Consider the following 20138-nt stretch of genomic DNA (forward strand, 5'->3'; position numbering starts at 1 on the left):
GGAGATTAATTTTTTTAAGCCCTCAGGTGTGGGCAGCCCGAGAGCATGATTGTTGATCAGTATTGCACTACCTCTAGTGGGAGCGCCATTAAAGTGCATGTTGCACAGAAGGACCTGAGCTCGGTTCCACATGCAGAGGAGGGGCCCGGATGCCCTAATGACATCGGCTCCCTGGTGGCAAGGTAGCTTGATTATAGAAGTTCTACCAAAATTGAATACAGATTATATTGGTGGAGATAGGCAATAGCCCGGGTGCCACCTAAGTTAAGGTGGCACTGTGTGGGCAATATATACATTAACAACAATATGTGGGACGAGCACTTAACACAACGCTTCGCCAACTCTAGCAGAAACACTAAAAAAAAACCCAAACTATTTATATTTAGGCCACCGGAATAATTAAATTCGTCTGCCGTGCTGTGCCTTATGTTTGTTAATTGCGTGTCTTCTATGGTCGATTTGTCTGTTTTACTGGACGAAAAACTCCAGTTTCTGGGGGGGGGGAGAACCTTGCTACGCTTGAGACTGACTAACTCAGCCACGGAGTGATAATTTGATAATTTATTTATCCCTATTTTGTGTTACAATTGTTGGGAGATAACAGCAAGAAGGGAAAGAGGGAGAACACATGAGCCAGAGACTTTTTAGGGGGTGTTCCCTTTGAAAAACATAACAATAAAAACAGATCTGAAATTACACAGGTGTTGTTTAACAGGTAAATCATAAATAAATCGGACATGTTTCTACATTCCATTACAGAGACTTCGAAAACCAACCACATGTCACGTGATTAACAACATTACTTATAATTACATTGCGAGTACTTTTACAATAACAAGTATGAAAGGAAAAATGATGAAATAATTACGTTGAGTGTTACAAGCGTTGACAGCTATTCCTTCAACTTTTTTGAAAAAAGGCCATTAAAGTTCCTCGCGCCATCCACGGGATTCGAACCCAGCCTCTTCCACGCGGTGTGAGGAGGATAGTGACGATACCATTGGGCTACCTGCGCAGAAACATTGTTGGCCATGTGGGCAATAAAACAAGAACTCGCTGGAGTAAGCAACCAGAAACTTGCATTCAATATCTACTAACGTACTTTGTCGCGATCCCCGTGTGTGACTCGCCCATATGGCCCTCTGCCCGACTCTCTAACAGCAAAAAGTTCATGTGTATCGCATACTGGTTGTTGAGATGGTTAAAACGAATTACTAGTCTCCGTTATCCATCTCAAAATCTGTTTTGTACTCTAACCAGGTTCACCCCCACTCCTCAGTGTCATCAGCTGCTCCTTGCAGAAAACCTGCATGCTTTCTCAGAACTTTTCACTGATTGACTCAACACCCCTAACTTCCACAAATAACTCCTGATAGAATCTAGTGATGAAACTTAAAATAAACAAAAACTGTACAGGAAATGGAAAAGAACAGGTCATCCAGAGGATCACATCCGGTACAAGCATGAAAGAGCACGTTTCACGAAGGCTAAGAAACAGGCACACCTTGAAATGATTATAACAAAATTAAAAAAGGGCAAAAGAATTGCCAACAAAAAAAGTTACATGAATAAAATGACTGAGGAAACCTTTAAGGATTGGGCTGAAGCTAAGTTCGGAACACCCCTCAAGGAAAATCAAGTTAACAGTGAAGATAACATTAACAAAATGCAGGATATAATCAAGAAAATTAAAGACATTATCAACACTAATCAAATTGTGACTAACAACGAAGAATTGAAGGAAATCAGTATCAGCAGAGACAACTTAAAAAGAGCAATCAACAGTCTCCCAAATAAAGCTATAATCGGGCCAGACAAATTCCCACTTTTTATGATTAAAATCTGTAGCTGTTTCATCATCGATATATTATTACATCTATTTCAGAGAATAATGGTGGAAGAGGATTTCCCGAAGATGTGGAAAAGCTATTACGTCAAACCTATCCCCAAAATAAAAAACCCTAAATCTGTAAAAGACTTCAGACCAATCGCTGTTGGATGCTCTTTGCAAAAAATATTCGAAAAAACAATCCTGGACATCATCATCCAACATTGCTTGAAACACAGACCTCAATACCTGCACTCAGTACTTCCTCAAAGATCGACCATCACCAACCTCATGGGGACACTGCTAAGGACCCAGCAAGCGCTAAATAACAAGCAGCAACTGGATGTTGTTTTTCAAGATGTGGCAGCCGCATTCGACACTATATCCATCCCAGCTCTAATAGTTATTCTGAGGGACTACTTCCTCATTACGAGAAATATCCTCCATTTGTTAACGAACACTCTTCTGCGCAGACAAATCACAATAACAAACGGGAATGTGTGCGCTACGTACCAAATCGATAAAGGAGTCTCACAAGGCGGCGTATTGTCCGACACACTCTTTGCCATAGCCCTCGAACGCTTCTTAGCTCAAAACAGGAAGCAATTCATCACATATGCGGACGATATGAAATTTTTATTACCTCAGAAGACCAAGAATCTGCCAGCTACTGCAACCAAGTGGTCAACGCCAAAATAAAAGAATTAGAAAAATACCTCGACTCTATCGGGCTATACCTAAATGAAGACAAGACTGCGCAAATGACCTTCACAAATAAAATAAATCCAAACAAAATAAGAATATACGTGAACGACATCCTTGTCCAAAAGGTTCAGTCACACGTTGATCTTGGACTCAAGTGGGACGAAGGACTGAATTTCCTTCCGCACTATGCTTACATCCGTAGGAAAACATACGCGGCGCTCTGGACAACCAGGCAGGAGCTAACTGGTATTAGAAACCCCAATTTAACGATTCAGTATATCAATAGATGTGTTATCCCTGTTCCTCTGTACGCGTCACAAATCTGGTCTTCAGCTCCCGAAATCACTATCAAGGCTTTTCTAGGAATAGAATACTGGCTGTTGAGATGGCTGAACAGAATTTCAGCTAAGCCTTTTACCATGTCAAGAGGTATACTATACTCTAATTGGGAAGTCACTCCTTGGAGACAAACGATCACTACAAAGAATAAGATGACACTTGCTCAGATCTTAACTGGACGGCTGGATTCACCGAAAGCCCGAGAGTGGATAGTAACACCCGAAGAAAAACAAAGACGAGTTGCAGGTAAGGAACAGCAACTCAAGCCCGCATTTACGCAGTTGGATAGTCTGGGAAGATTCTTTGCAGCAAACACTCTAAAGCTGTTTATACCCTAAAAATCAACCCTGAAAAACTCTGCACGAGCAAAACATACAGAAAACAAGTTCTCGAAAACTGCTACCTGCAGATAAAGATGTAAGAAAAAATAAACAGCACTAAGAACCTCCCATACAGTAGCTGCCAGGAATCCCGACCTCATCTGGAAACACCCTCCTGGATATGTCTCACCTATTCCACTCTACTCCCACAGAAGAAACAGACTGCTGTAAACAGTAAAAATGAACATTTTACTCTGTATTAAATTGTATACTGTTCTGCTGCGAATATCCGTGCTAATGTAAATATGGTGATGTTATGCTTTAAACGCAGCAGTATAAAATTTTTCTCGTTTATTTATTAAGTAAGTCGTAAGCAGATTACAGTTATTAATGTATCGTATAATTCTGATAATAAGTGCTACGTGTATTAGTAACGAGTGTTACATATAATGTAAAATTGTATATAATATTATTCTGTGTTGCATAACAGAATATGTATCTACACCCCCCTCCCCTAGTCAATGGCTGTAACCGGGTGTCGCCTAGGAGAAATAAAGATAATAATAATAAAACTTAGAAGGCCTTGCCCCGCAAGTAGCCTCAAACGTACAACCCGAAGATTGGCCCACATACATTTTGCGATAAATAAAGACAACAAAATTGAGAAGATCCGGGACATGTATCATCTAATCGAACTGCAGCAGCTTCCAGGAAAATCCTCTTCAACACCTCCTGAATTTCTGTCCAGTCTTTCGATTGCTCCCACCTAGCTTCTCTGCTGAAGTGGACATTATTTTTAAGTTTAATTTTATTCTATTTCCACGTGACAGGATTCATCCATAAAATGTGTAACGTCATTGTTTGGCCTTCGCGAATAGCACGGTTAAAATAACCTCTGTCCTCTCATGCCGGCTGGAAAAAAGCCCTGGAATTCCGTCAGCGATGCGAAGAATTTTTATGGGCTTTTTCACAACGTGGCTGAGTTAGTCGGTCTCACGCATGGACTGCATGTTTTTTGTTGCTCCGAAAGTCGAGTTTTCGTCCAGCAAAGAGCAAACCGACCTAAGAATACACGCAGCTGCAGCCGCGATATGCTAATGCTTCATAACCTTAGTTGCATTGCCCCTTAAAACACGTCTAAAGATGAACGACGCAATGTTTTAATAATACGCGCGAGATTCTTTTAGTACCGCAAGTTATGATTATGGGTTTACATGTTAGTTTAGGCATTGTATTGGACGAATGCGTGCATTGTGTTTATGTCTTAGTAAATTTCATATCAGCGTGCATGAGTGTACACATTTGTATTTGTTGGGACATAATTCGTGTACGTTATTGTGTGCGCGGAATAGTTGTATAACTACTGTACGTAATATTGGATATTTCGATTTGATTTTGTATTTTTTCCACATCCCGTGAATGTTTATCATACTATTTGCTACAATGTACAAAAATTTGTACTAATGTATGGCAGCCTGTGAGTGAAATCTGTTCAGGATGTAACAAAGTGCAATAATTTGAATGTAGGTCTTCCCTGCACTCGCCAACTGTATCCTTTTGAATGAGTGACTGTGTTCTTTGGGAACGTCATTAATATTGTCTTTCTTCTTAGGACTACACCACCGTCAGCATCGGGAAGCTGTTTGTGGAGTCCTCATCAATGCTCCACGCTTTCGAGACGTACTGCGTCAAGCAGGTAAAGTGCTGTCTTATTTCAATGGGTGAGGGGGATGGGAGGGGAGAGCACTTTTTAAGACTTTCCCTGTACGTTGTTTTCTGTTCTTTGCTAGGCCTCAGCGTCAGTGGTGTTGAACGCCCTGGAAAAGGAGAAGGAGCTGCTCAGGATTTTCTTGAGAGTATCTCAGATGGAGAACACGTTGCTTAGGAGGATGAACCTGCCCGCCTTCCTCATGGTTCCCGTGCAGAGAGTCACCAAGTAAGTTTTACCAGTCTGATTTTTGAGGGGGGAAATTGTGTTGTATCTGTGTAGGAGCGCGGAACAACTGCTTCGTTTTGCGCCCATGCGAACGGTAAATGTTTAGCGCCATCAAGCAAATCTATCTGCGTTCTCTCATGTTTCAGTGTGCGAGCACACCTCGTGAGCTGATTCTCTAGATGTAATGGTAATTACTGGAGTGTGCAATCAGTTTGCTACCTGCGTTCTCATTACTATTTTGTTTAGTTTCATTTTAAACTATCTCGAATCCGCTCTTCGCTTTTTTAGGACCTTCTAATATATTAATTGCCAAGGACGCAAATTCAAAATCTACACTTTGGTTTAGTACTCATACTGATGCAAGGGAAAGCCTGTTTTAAGATTTCGTAACTGCCCATAACCTTACACATGATATTCCAGGACAACTCTCAACTGTTAGTAGCTCTGCTGGTAAGTCAAATGTAGACGTAACTATAACTCCTGCTAACTTAAGTCGTAACATTATCAATTGGCGTATTGATTGAGTAAACATCGTGGAATTCTCTTTCATGTCAAAACCATTTTACCAACGAACCATATTAACAATACTTCACATTTAATTCATTTCCTTACCAGGAATATTACATGGGACACGTTTGATCAATCTATCAAAAATGATTTCTCTGAAGATTCGGATTCTTTGGAACAGTTAAATACTTTGGATATGGTTAACTGTATTCAAAAATCAATTATGAAAGCATGTTCTCTATCTCCTAACGAAGGAAAAACGTATTACCCCCAAAACGAGCGTTTGGTGGAAGAGAAACTTAACAATTCTCAGGAAACAAGTTTATCAAGCAAAGTCGGTTGTAGAAAAAAAAAAGAAACTGGCCTCTAGTTGAAGTCGAATATCTGAAAAATGGAATATCGAAGACTGAAAAGGAACTACGATAAAGCTACCGCTGCTGCTAAAAAGAGATTTCTGGAAAAATCCAGTACGTACCACCTATAACTCTGATCGCTGGAGTATCTTGTATAAATTGGCAAAAAAAGAAAACTTTCGGTTACAAAGATTTTTAACACTTTTTTTTCCTCGCCACTGTTGTGATGAGGAAACCATCAACATTATTTTAAACCGTCTGTTTCCACCTGATGATCCACCTAAGGGTAATGATCAGCATATTTAGATTAGATTCAGCAGTACTTCTTATACTTCTATTGAGATAATTGAACCTTTTATATTGGCTGAACTACTAAGACGAAGCCTTCCAAATGAACCGGTTGTGATCTCATTGAAAATATTGTAACCTTGAGAGAAATTAAATTATTTCCTAACATTATTATGATTATTATTATTATTATTATCTTTTATTTCTCCTTGATTGGGGTTCCCACTCCGTGACGGGTACTCCTACCAAGTACACGGGCTGGTTGCTGTTATGTCTGGTGTTACTGTCGGTCGAGGAAATCTCTGACTGTCCTACAGGTGTTCAGGATTGCGACTTTCTGGAGTTCCTTGTAGGTGTTCGCTGGGAGACCTATTGCTGCTAGGCTCTTATGTAGGGTTTTTGGCACCATACCGGTGGTTGACACGATGATCGGGATGGTTGATACTTCTTGCATATGCCACATCTCCTTGACCTCGTGTCTCTGGTTCGTGTACTTCCTAATTTTTTCCTCATGGGTTTTGTGGACATTGCTAGTGTTGGGCACTGCTATGTCAATCGGGTAGGTAGCCTTTTCCATCTTGTCCACAAGGGTTATGTCCGGTCTGTTGTGCTGGATGGTCTTATCCGTTATTATGGCGCGGTCCCAGTACCGTTTGTGGGTTGTGGTTTCTAGTACTGCTGGGGTCTAAAGTGTACCTAACATTATATTATTTCCTCGCTAGCTTCTGATGTATTATCCTGGCTACGTCGTCATGTCTACAAGCGTACTCAGTCTGGGTGATAACCATACACCCCCATATGATGTGTTGGATCTTTTCTGAGGCCAGGTGGCATCGTCGACATGTCATCTGACATTCCGGGCTCCTTTGCGATGTATTTTCTATAGTCTCTCCACTATAGTTTCTATAGTCTCTCCATTTTCTATAGTCTCTCGCCCAGCAAATTGTGTGCGATGTATTTTCTATAGTGTCTCCACTGCTGATTTCGAGTGGTATTGGCGTCTCTTGGTCATCATTCTCCTTGTCTTTCGCATGAAATCCTGCAGCTCAGTGTTAGTCCAATCTATGGCCCTAAAGGAGTGGACTGTCATTGGAATTCCAAATCATACACAAGTTAGGATTCTCGGGATAAAGAGAATAATTAGAAATCTTCAACAAATAGAAGCGAACCACCTGAAGAAGAGTTTTTTAAGACTTATGCTGGCACAGCATAAGTCTTAAAAACACTACTGGGAATGATTTCTTTCTTGAATAAAATCAAACTGGACAGTTCAACTTGGGACTTCATTTGAAAATAAGAAAATGTACTGAGAACATTTGGACTGTGGTGAAAAAGACTAAGAACTTAGGAAATCATGTTGATATAATTATTACAATTATTTTGCTAGAACATCCTCCTAGGCGTCTCCGTAGCCAGGTGGGAAGGAGCAGCAGTGCATAGCACACGCTTCTTGATTAGACCGGGGTTCGAGCCTGTCACCACCAAATACGGAGGATGCGGAAAGGTCAGGGACTGACTACCACATATTCCAGGAGCAATATCGCCTTAGTTGCTAATGCTCCTAAAAAAAAAAAAAAAACCAAACAACAAACAGAACATCCTCCTAGCCTTGGAGTGGTTGGTCCTGGTGACTCGGGACCAAAATTACTATCTCCTAAGAACAAGAGTGTTTGGTCGAAATACTCAGACCATAAAATGTATGTAACTACTGGATTTTTTTTTTTTTTTTTTTTTGCTTGCTCTCAGGTATGGGCAACCTGGGAGCGGGATTGCAGGCACCCGCCAGTATTGCACTACCTCTGGCGGGTGCGAGATTTTCGGTGGGAATTACACCAGTACAGGATGACAGTTGACCCAGGCAAGGTGCTAGGGATGGGCACCAGGCAGCAGATGCCCATGTGTTGGCTGCTCCCTGATGGCAGAGTAGCCTGACACAAAGAAAACAACACATTAATATTTACAAACACACACACTTACACTTTTCAGGCCCATTTATGCAGTTTCGGCACCTTAACAGAGTAGAAAGGTGGAGATGGTCTGACGCCTAGGAGCCACCCCGATATAAGAACACACACACAGTACCTTGATTACCATTATATAGAATATATTTATGACAATGTCTATAAAACTGCATATAATCTTGTATATAAATTGCTTATATCATGAGAATGTCCATAAAATTGTGTGTGTAAATAAATGGAATGGAAAATGGAAATGTCGAAATGGTTCTTCCGTGATCTTTGCTGAAGGGGGCTGTTTATTCCGTTACCAGGTATCCGCTGCTGCTTAGTCGTCTGTACAAAGTGTCGCCCTTTCACCACCGAGACAGAGAAGCCCTGAAGGAAGCCCAGCAAAAGGTGGAGGAACATCTCGAGCACATCAACCAAGTAAGTCTCGCATTTTGTTTTGGAAAAGAATTACATCCCAGTTTGTTCGACGTTTTCTTTGGCGACGCAATCCGTGAAATAAAAGACAGAATAATCTTTCTGATCAGAGTGATCTTTTACAGGAGTCAGAAAGATTAAAAAAAAAAAAAACAGAAAGACGTAATTTCTGGATAAATTAAAATCTATACTTTATAAATTTCTTTTTATAATTTTTTTTGTTTAGAATTCGCATAAGTTTATTTGCATTCGTACTTCGTCAGGGCTGAATGCGTTTTACTCATATATTTTTATTTCGCGCTCTATTAAATACGAGAGTATCCATTTTCCCATTCGAAATACTACACAAGTAGGCGCCAATTTTTATTTTATTTTTTTCTGTAAAATAAATTAACAAATCTCAAGCCTGACAACCTGCACGCTGAGGATGATTTCTTTTTCCACTCGTCTTGTAACTTATCTTCTCCCCCCCTGCAGGTTGCCCAGCCTACACTGTAGGAAGTTTTCCTTTAAGCGAGCAAGTTGTTAATCATCGAAACAAGTTACTTCGACGGTTTGGGGAAATCAAAGGTGTGTTCGATATGTAGTACCTGCCCAGGAAAAGATGAAAACACATAGGGCTGAAGTTTTTTTTTTTTTTTTTGCTGCTGCTAGTGCAGCAAAGCCTCTGGCTCCCTTCCACTATATGGCCAACACTCACCCCATATCTCTCTCTCTCTCTACCACAATCCAAGCCCCAAAGGTCAAAGTTGATCCTGTTACAGCAGGGCCCAAAGGATCGCCACAGAATCAAAATGACCGAGCTGCAGAATGTCGTTATTTGAATCGGCTCTTGGACTTCAGACCAAATTTGTCTAATGTCAATAAAGAGTATTCTTCCACAGGCCATTCACCCACTGGTCAAAAGGAATCCAGTGGGATGCGAGTGACTTCCTGCTGTTTGGTTCCTGGCGACGTCGAAACCTTAATTTTTGTTTAAGCTTGTTTTCTAGTTTTCCTTGGTAGCAAGAAGGAAACTTTTTTTTTTTTTAATAAAGGGAACCGTTCTGTTTCTGTAAACTATATAGACTTTGATGAATACGGCATTTCATTTCATTTTTTTTTTTTTTTGAAAAATTGGAGATGCATTTTAAATATATTTATAATCAGCATATTATATGCGAAATTTATAATATGCTTGTTTCGTTTAAGGACTAATGAAAATTTATTATAGTCATCTGCGCAGTCAGTTCCTCTAAATTTAAAGGCACGACAGACAAGCACTTGACACAGATAAACAAAGTTATCAGAAGTTTGACCTTTCGGACCGCCAGTGTGTGGACCCTAAGTGCGAGGTATTCAAATACATGTACATTATCATTATTATTATTATCTTTTATTTTCTCCTAAGAGACACCAGGTTACAGCTATTAACCAGAGGGTGCAAATTCAGATATACAAATATAAGTTATATACATAATTATCCATTTATAATTTATACAAATCATCGTCTTTATAAATTATACAAATTATACATTGTCTAATTAATTATATTATACATATCATTGCCTTATTTTACATGACAGGCAGATAGAGGGTGAGCACAAGCGTAATTTGCAATTTTACAAGGAATTAGAGAATGTTCACATCTACAGCACTATTTACAGCGAGTTCACAGAAAGACAAGACGTGCAATATAAACATAACAGGAACAAACACAGTCCCGACCAGTTCATTCTTCATTTCTTGCATTCTCTTTTGTTTCCATCTGTGGGCTTCACTCAACATTTATAGGCGGAATAATGCATTTTGAAACATATCAGTCCTGTACCTCTTCTTTGTGCAAAACCTTTCTGGGTCTGCTTGAAGATCGTTGCACATCTTAATGGTGTTAAAAGGAAAACATCGCCGAAGGCTTTTCAGCTGCGTGAGCGCGCTACTGATTGGAGGGGATGGTGTTCTATTCGCCCACCTTTGCGTCATGCGGGGCCGAGTCAGCAGGTAGTCAGTTTTTGGCGAGTCGAGTCTTCCGGTCAGCAGTTTTGCAAGCGTGAGAATGTTCTTGGTGAAAATTATGTGAGACCAAGGCGTGACCTTGGTCTCACATAACCATCTCACATAACCATCTTGGTCTCCTGTTTAACCATCTCAGCATCCAGTACTCTAAACCCAGGAAAGCCTCGATGGTAGCATCTGGGGCAGAAGACCAAATCTGAGATGCGTAGAGAGGGATGACGCATCCTAAAATATATTGTTTTACAAGGTCAGGATTTCTGATACCTACTAGTTCTTGTCTGGAGCCGCGTAAGTTTTCTTCTTTACATGTCCGCGTAAGTTTTCTTCTTTACATGTCCGAAATGGGGTGTGAAGTTTAGGTTTTCGTCCCATTTCAGACCAAGATCAATATGTGTCCTGACTTTTTTTAACCACACTGCCATTTACGCGTATTGATATGTGGTTCTTTAATACCTTATTCGTGAAAACCATTTGAGCTATCTTGTGTTCATTTAGTCGGAGCCCCATGCAATTAAGATATTCTTGCAACTCGGCGATTTTTGAGTTTGCTTCGTTGTTGCGTTGTAAAGATGTGTTTTGGTCATTCGAGGTGACGAAATATTTCAAGTCGTCTGCATATACGACAAATTGCTTTTGATTTTGGGTCAGGAAGGGATGCAGTGCTGTTGCGAAGAGAGTAGCAGAGAGGACACCACCTTGTGGGACTCCCCTGTTGACTTGGAAGGTCTCTTTGGAAATTCCATTTATGGCAGTGATGTGTCTCTCCCTCAAAGAACTCGTTATTATAGCTAATACGTGCCCAATTATATGGAAATATTCCTCCAAGATGATAGTAATAGCCGAGATGGATATACTGTCGAAAGCGCATGCAATGTCTAAGAAGACAATATCTAATTGCTGTCTGAAGTTAAGGGAGTGTTGGATTCGAAATAGAGTCTCCATGAGATTGGTGGTAGTAGATCTCTGTGGGATCACTGAATGAAGGTACTCCGGTCTATGCCCGAAGCAGTGATGGTTGATGGTATTTAAAATGGATTTCTCAAATATTTTTTGAAGCGAACATCCAATTGCAATAGGCCTGTAGTCTGTGGGGGATTTAGGATTGTTATTTTTGGGAACAGGTTTAACGACGTACCTGTTCCATATCTTCGGAAAGTGGTTTTCACTTAAAATTTTGTGAAAAATGTGAAGGAGCAGATCTATGATGTATACACTGCTGATCTTAATCATGAAGAGCGGGAATTTATCAGGCCCAATTGTGGCTTTATTCCTGAGGCTATCCACAGCGGCTTTAATGTCATCTCTAGCGATATTGATTTGAGACAGTTCAGCATAGACCTCCGTCTTCAGTTTATTATTATTATTATTATCTGTTTATTTCCATAAGGAACCACCCCGGGACGGCAAAGTGCCAGGAGGGTGCTAAGTACATATCAGGGTACGAGATACTACGTGCAGTGGGTTACATATACTGTACACGTAGTCTCGTCCCAAAATATTTTGTACACATTTTATGTTTAATACATACAGTATTTACACATTTATGATTGTGTACAAACATTATACAGCTCATATATTTACAATTCACTAATAATTCCACATATAACTTACCTATTTACATAACTGTTACAGAAGGTGTATTTTTCCGGTCAACAATTATTATTGTTCTTAAAGTAGAAAGTTTCTCTTTCTACTTATTATATATCCTGCTTCCTTTCTTTAAATGTGATCGCACCATGTCATAGTGACCTTGTCGTTTCAATCGAATGAACCGCGCTCTAGCTTTTTTATATTAAATATAATCAGGTGGGTGTTCAGTTTTTTTACATTTTCTGAAGACTTTTGTATTTCTTACATGTATTTCTTTCAAGCCACTCCTGCCAGAGAAACTGCAACGAAAGCCCTCACACGTGCCTCCACTGTTTCTGCCCGTATCACGGCCTGCACAGATCGCTTAATTGTGGCAGCGGGGCATGAACCTAGCTTGCGCGTGTAGGGCCGCCTTTATTCGAAAGTGCAAGGCGAAGCGAGTGGTTGCGAAAGATTTCACAACACGATATGTCATAGCAACGATGCCATCTCTTTAACTCTATTCGTCAGTTAAGTGCGTATTAAAATGGTGCACTACCCAATCCGCATTAGTAAATTCTCGCAGCTTCAAAAAAGCTCATAAATGCATCGCCATAAATAAGAAAACGTTCACAAGTGATCCGCGAATGATGAGGGGGGGGCGGAAAGCTTACGTTTTGCTGACGCTTCCCCGCATCTAACAACGCCAGCCTGTGGAAATTATTCGCGCGAAATGTGTCGTTGCCAAAACGTGATCGATCAGTAAAATGACTTATTTCTGTGCGGTTTCAGTTTTCACATTACTCCTCCGTCTTCTAACGGACCAATTCCCTCAATTTAACTTTATAGCGGACTTCAAGCGACACTAATTTCACTCTGTTACATAAAATTAAACGCGCAAACTCTGATTTAACAAAAATCCTTGTCGTGAGTTACGCGTATCGCCCTTATGAGTTTTGTTAAATAACCTCCGGGGGTCAATTAGTAATCTGTTTGTACTCCCTGTCACAGGGCTATTGACTCGCTGAATTTCGAACACCCCGAGAACACGTCGCCTGCTGAGGAGGATGTCTTCGTCAAATTTCAGGGCCGACACCAAAATTTGTTCACCCCGTTCAAGAATTACTTGTGGGGCCCTGACAGGAATTATTTGCGTGGCCCTTTTTGTTATTTCCTTACCTCCAGAAGTTTTCAAGTCAACTCGCGCAAGCGCTCTTGAAGTGACGATAATGTGGGTAACTGGACATTAATGTACCTGTGGCGAAGGACCACTTTCTTTTATTTCCAATCCGTTGGGGACCGATACTTTTGTAAAATACAATGGAAATAAAGGACTAGAAAAGTGAAAAATTACTCGTTGCGGAACGGTAACAAACAGTTAGCGGAATGGCACCTGTCCGTGGACCAAATTTTGAGTTGCGCAGATTTAGACCTTTTGAACCCGGGGCCCTGTTCGACAGAATCGGTTGAAAATGCTTGTTGCCCCGAGTACGCTCGTCTTCACTTTACCACTACTAATCTGGAAGTCCGACGCGCATAAATATTAAAACTTAAAAAAAAAAAAAAAACTTCTTAACAGTAATTGCATTGTTCGGAGGCTCCCTCGAGAGCCTCCGACCAATGCAATTTTAATTTCAAATTTAATTGGCCCTCCAAGTGAATATCCATCCTCTCAGATCTCAAGCTTGTTTTTATTTATTCACAACAGTAGGTTGTGCCAAAACACGATAGCATTCGACGAGCAAGTTAACGCAGACGTGGGTTTTCAAAGAATTTTTCCATATTTGAAGAGGATCCTTCTTCGCGTCAAATAGAGACTTCAGAATATTATCTTCTCAGAGCTCAATTAATTCCATCTATAAGTCATCGGGTGCTTTGGAGACATCAATCAGGAAAAGCTAATTTCCATGAGATCATTTTTCTCAAAATCAGCAAACCCTTCATTGTATTCTTCAATCAGGGAGTATACAACGGCTGTGTATTCTTCCATGTTGCATTTCCTTAAACTTAAACTGTAAACTAAAATATATAAAGAGAATAACGATATATAAAAAAGAGAATAGATAAAATTTACCTTAAAAATGCTTTGAGTTTGGTGTCATGTCACGAAATAAGGGGTGGATTTCGCATTTGAGAGAAACAGACAAAAGGCCGCAACTGGTACCCCCCCCCCAAAAGGCCGCAGGTTCCCCACTCCTGGTCTGTTCAACACCGATCCGTGTGGTATCCGAGAAAGGTTTTGTGGGAAGACATGCGGGCTGTAGGGGACGCCGCAATGTCCCGCTGCACCTTCGAATTCCTCTGGAGCTGCATCGTCCTTGCTGAGTGCTTTCTGATAATCACCACGGAGAGACAAATACGCGCAATAAACGGCCACTTCAGTTTCAATTTTTTGTTTTCTTTCCTCTCGACAGTCTGATGTCGATAAGATCACCTCTCGCGGATTCTGTTTAGCTCTCCTTCACCCTACTTTAATCTCACTTCGGAAAACTTTCTTATTTGAAAGTATATAAATTTTCCAGGATATAGTCAGAGGAGATGATAACACAGAGAGATAGAGAGAATAGAAGAACATCATCGGATTGTGTAAATATATTTCGATTTTTACGCAACTTTAATGATTTGAAAACAAAGGACGATACCAATTTCGCGACACATTTCGAAGTGCAAATTGTGTAACTTAAGTGCGAAACTTCGATTCAGTGCTGCTTGACTCAAACAAAGGCATGTAAGAGTTGGACACAAGAAATTCATTCGCACCACATATCAACAAACGAATTCCCTCCGAGATGACGTCCTGTCTGCCCTATATTTTCCTGCTGCTTTGAACCCCTTTTCAACTTCACATCCTGATTAGAGGAAAAATGCAGATGATATAAAACTCTTCATCTCGCCCAAATACCATGACAAAACTGACATCACCAACGCCCAAGCCACTGCCATAATAGAAATCGAGCCTTTATCTCGGTAAAAGTGGCCTATCCATAAATCCGGCCAAGCTCAAATATCTTTTACCAATTGGAAGAAGAACAATATAGACAGCTAAACCAAGGGTACAGAAGATCATACATCATAAGTTCTCGGCCATACTGGGATGAGGGCCTCACTATCAACCAGCACTTCGCCAATACTAAATCAAAATCTGTCAGCAACGTGGGCGATAAGACTGGGAGAAATATTAGTAGTTTAGGAAAATGCTGCAAAAAAGGAAGCTTATATAGCACCAACCAGGAAAAAAAAAAAAAAAACTACACACTTCTCCCAACCACATCCTCCAAGAATTTGTTTAGTCCTTCCTTGAATTTATTCAAACCAAACGCTTCCACAACGACACGGGGATGCCTCTTCCAACAATCAACCACTCCCTGGCTGAAGGCAACCTTCTGCATATCTATCATACAGCCATCCTTCCTCAACTTGAATTTATGCCTCCTCATGTATGTAGTTTCAGCAAGAGCAAGAATGCCATTCACGTTCAGCTTACTCAAGGCCTTAAATACCTCGATCGTATCATCCCACCCGCAGATGCCTTGTTTCCAGAATTTGCAATTTGCAGAACTGAAACTTTTCTAGTTAAGTGCACCCTTTTGTTCCCTTCACCAATCTGATTGCCCTTCTCTGCACCTATTCCGGCAATTCTAAATCCTTCCTAAAATCAAACTATTATATTAGGGCTCCCGTCATTTCATACATATACCCATATATGTATTTAGTCGGCAAATTGCTTATGTTCTCTGGTCCATTTGCCTGTTTTGCTGGACATAAAAACTCAGTTTCTGGGAAGGGGGAAACTTGCTATCTAGTTGCTGATTTAGTCGACCTCGCATGAGACCGACTAACTCAGACACGGAGTGAAAAAGCCCTTTACAATTCCTCCCGTCATCAACGGGATTCGAAACCGGGCCTATTCCGCCCGATGTGGAGAGGACGTGACGATACCACTGTGCTACCCGCGCAGACAATATTCTTCGTAAAGTGAGACCTCCAGACCTGTATACAATACTCAAGATGCAGCGTGATGATTATGGCCTTGTTCAAAGGGAAAATCACCTCCCCCCCCTTATCCTTACAAGCATAGATTCTGTATATCATTGACAAAACCCCATGATCTGTTCTGGCAGCAGCAGCATGTCTCCATTGCTTGACATATCTGACTGGACAATTATCCCCAAGTTTTTTTCATTTTCCACTATACTGAGTGTAGTACCACACAGTTGATAAGTTACTCTAGGACTGCCTGCTACCCACATGTGTACCATGCATTTGCCAATCTTAAACTTCAACTGCCATTTCTCAGCCTATTGACCGAATTTTCCTATACCTTGTTGCAGTAGCTCACCCTGACTACTGACAAACAACCTTACCAACCTTTGCATCATCTGCAAACTCTGACATTAAGTCTGATACTTTCATCAATATCATTAATAAATATTGAAAACAACAATGGGCCCAGCACTGAACCCTAGGGGACTCCACTAATAACAGTGTCCATTGGTAACCACTCTCTCTCTTCTTTCACTTATCCATCCCTTTATCTATAGTAGAAACTTGCCGTTAGTGCCACATTGCTCTAATTTGTACAGCAGTCTTTTATGTGCAACAATATCAAAAGCCTTCCTGAAATCCCAGTATATGATATCAAAATTATATTTTTGCATCCAGTTCCTTCCAGTTCTTTTTTGCATCATAGTAACCTATTAGATTGGTTAGACAAGACCGCCGCTTAACAAATCCATGCTTTGACTGTAGTATAATTGCTTTCCTGTCCACGTGGTCTTGCATTACTTCTTTAACCAGCGACTCCTTTATTTTCCCCTAAAACAGATATTAGGCTATCAGGTCTGTAATTACTCATGTCACCATTTAATCTTCCTTTATGAATTGGGGATACATTCGCACATCTACAGTCCATAGGGACATCCCCTGAATCCAAAGATGTTCTCAAATATGACCAAAGGCTTGCCTACCTCCTTTGCTGCCTCTTTTGATGTGATTAGATAAATCCCATCCGCCCCAGGTGCCTTTTTATGTTCAATTTCAACAATTCCTCTTCTGCATTCCTTTCAGTTCGCAAAGTCATTTAACTCCCAGTTGGAGTTTGATAAACTTCTGGCATCCACTCGCCTAAGAATTCCTCAGATGTGAATGTAGATGCAAAAACACCTATTCAATTTGTCAGAAACCTGAGCAGGATCATCGACAGTTAACGCATTGACATCAAGAGGCCCAATGTAATTCGGTCTCTTCCTTCTACTGTAAATATTAACCTAGAAGTATCAAGCTTTTCTTTGCATTCTTTACGAGAGACTTCCGATAATCTGCCGTAGCTTGCCTAAAAATTATCCTTTATGACTTGATTAGACTAATTTATATCTACCATTGGCTTCTGTATCACCTGATAAGTTATATGCATCCCATGCACTTTCCTTCTGCCACTTGTCGCAATACTTCATCGGACATTCAATTTGGTCGAAGCCTTGAACGGTATTTCTGCCTTAGTATGAAAAGTTTAGTAGCTTCTATGATAGCTACACTGAATTCTTATTTAGAATTTGCTGTTGGTAATATCACCAGTTGGTTCCACTGCACGCAATTTAAAACCTGACTGAGACCTCTGTGGTCACACTTATGAAAGAACTGGTATTAGCATTAGTAGAGGCACATGATGCAAGAAAGTAAGCATCAGCCAAAAAAAAATCTTTCCATTTGCCCCATTCGGTCACTCCAACTGTTTGTCTAGTTCAGCCTTAAATTTATTTAAACTCTCAACTTCGACAACGACAGATTGAAGTCTGTTCCAGCAATCAACCACCAACCGCTGGCTAAAGGCAAATTTCCGCACATCTGTTCTACAACTGTTTTTCCTCAATTTGAAACTGTGCCCCTCGGGTTCTTAATCTGAGCAAAGAGAAAGAGTCCCATCAGCATTGAACTTGCTCAAACCATTCAAGGCCTTATACGCCTCAATCAGATCACCTTACAGATGCCTAGTCTCTAGACGCTGCAATAACTGAAGTGAGAATGAGGTTATAAGTGCTAGGACGCAGAATTTTATGCCGGTGCAAACAGATAAGTTTTTTTGGAATTTTTTACCATCTTCTTGATTAATTAACATTAAATTTTGTTTTAAAAACAGATTAAATAGCCTTAGTCAACTTATTCTTAAATTTTTTGGCGCGAATATCGTAACACATATGGATTAGTGCAGAGGAACAGTAGGGTTTTACTTGGGATAAATAAGTAATTCGAAGATTCTGATCACTTGTTGGGAATATGTCGCGTTTTTGTTTAACTAAGGAATTTTTACTTTTTAGCGAGGATATAAATAATAAGAAGAATCTTTATTGCAACGCTTATAACGATAATTTACATAATAGTAGTTGCAACAGCTCGTCACGGCACAGTGGCCAGGGGTTAACGATGTACTGCTGAGACATTATTGCCTCCATAAGCCAAAATAAATAAATAAATAAGTGAAATAAAGTACAGGAAATTGGAGAAATGACTTGAGTATACTACATATATAGAACATTGAGTGTACAAACCATTTGTTTCAAAAATACATACTATAAGGATATACACTGAATTGCATAATTATGTACATAGTTGGTTGGATTAAGAATATACATTGCCCAAGACTCATATTATAATTTTAGTAGCCTTGGCCACCCCACGGACTATTCTTTCCCTATATTGTCGATCTTGACAGAACTCGTTGAAGTCGACATCTAAGTCCTGGACTCGAGATAGCATCTGCTGAGGAAGAAACCGGTCCGACAGGTGAAGGTGTCTTTGCAGGGGGCATAGCTGGGACTTGCTCGTAAATGCGCCACTGGGATCCTCCATGCACAGTCGCCCCAGAAGGATGGGGGGGGGGGCAGATGAGACCGGTCATCAGTTTGACTGTTGCGGCGAGCCTCCTTTCATTAATGAGCCACGTGAGCCTTGGGATGGTAAGTGTGTTAAACATAGCAGTGGTCCGGAGCTGGGGAGGCTGGCTAAGCTAGTGGCACACCCATTTAAGAAGCCAATACTCAGATGAGAAAACTGGGTTGGTGGTAGATGGAGATGCAGATGCCCAAATCTTTGCAGCATAGAGAACAGGATACGCTATTGTTGAAACGTATCTCACCGTGGTGGATTTGTCTGTTACATGGTGTAGATGTTGCTTGCATATCCATCTCAGTCTGGCGGCTTTTGTGAGGAGAATGTCTACATGCTGGCCGAAAAGAAACTTCGGGTCAAATCTGATCACTAGATCAATGTGATTTTGAACAAGCGGGATGGAGGCTCAATTGAGGGATGAACAGATGTTTGTTGACTGTTTCTTTAACGAGAAGACCATGGTTTCTGACTTCTCGAGATTGATATGCAGACCAAATTTTCGGAGGTAGGTACATATTGAGAAGCGAGTGGAGGTTAGCTCTTCTGAGATTTGATGAAGATTTTGGTTTGATGAAGGTTAACTGGCATGAGTACCTTTAGATCATCATCATATACCAGAATATTCAGCTTTTCGATTACCAGCAGAGCAATAAGAGCAATAAGGGAGGTGAAGAGGAGGCCAGAGAGTACTGTTTGGAGGACTCCAAGTGATTTAACATTGTGATCGTTACGGTAGAGTGTAACGTATATCTCGAACTTGATTAGCATAAGGTATAACGTTAAAATTAGATAATGTAATACATATCACTGCATTTAAGAATCTATTAGATTAGTGTAGTATTGTCAATTAATCAATTAAATTGTATTTAAAAGGAAATCTTGCCCCAGACTAGAGCAGCAAATCAATGGGCACAAAGTACTGAGAATACTGTAGCTCGTGGGAGAACTGAAGGGAACGATTCTCCAACCGTTTTAGAAATTCGGCCTAAAAAAACGTGCAACTTGTGAAATGTCTGTGGGCTTTTGATC

General features: G+C 40.5%; 1 protein-coding gene across 2 annotated transcripts in view; it reads left to right on the forward strand.

The window, feature by feature from the left end:
* LOC150075716 (uncharacterized) overlaps positions 1-20138 on the forward strand; it is a 506024-nt gene that overhangs the window by 410533 nt on the left and 75353 nt on the right. For both annotated transcript variants that reach the window (XM_090387689.1, XM_090387690.1), the window contains exons 9-11: positions 4805-4888; positions 4983-5128; positions 8549-8663. In XM_090387689.1, the coding sequence (XP_090243815.1) occupies positions 4805-4888; positions 4983-5128; positions 8549-8663 (345 nt within the window). The remainder of the gene's footprint in view (positions 1-4804; positions 4889-4982; positions 5129-8548; positions 8664-20138) is intronic.

The sequence above is a fragment of the Mastigoproctus giganteus genome, chromosome 13, assembly GCF_048544385.1.
Source record: "Mastigoproctus giganteus isolate SK-2022 chromosome 13, ASM4854438v1, whole genome shotgun sequence".
Lineage (NCBI taxonomy): Eukaryota > Metazoa > Arthropoda > Arachnida > Uropygi > Thelyphonidae > Mastigoproctus > Mastigoproctus giganteus.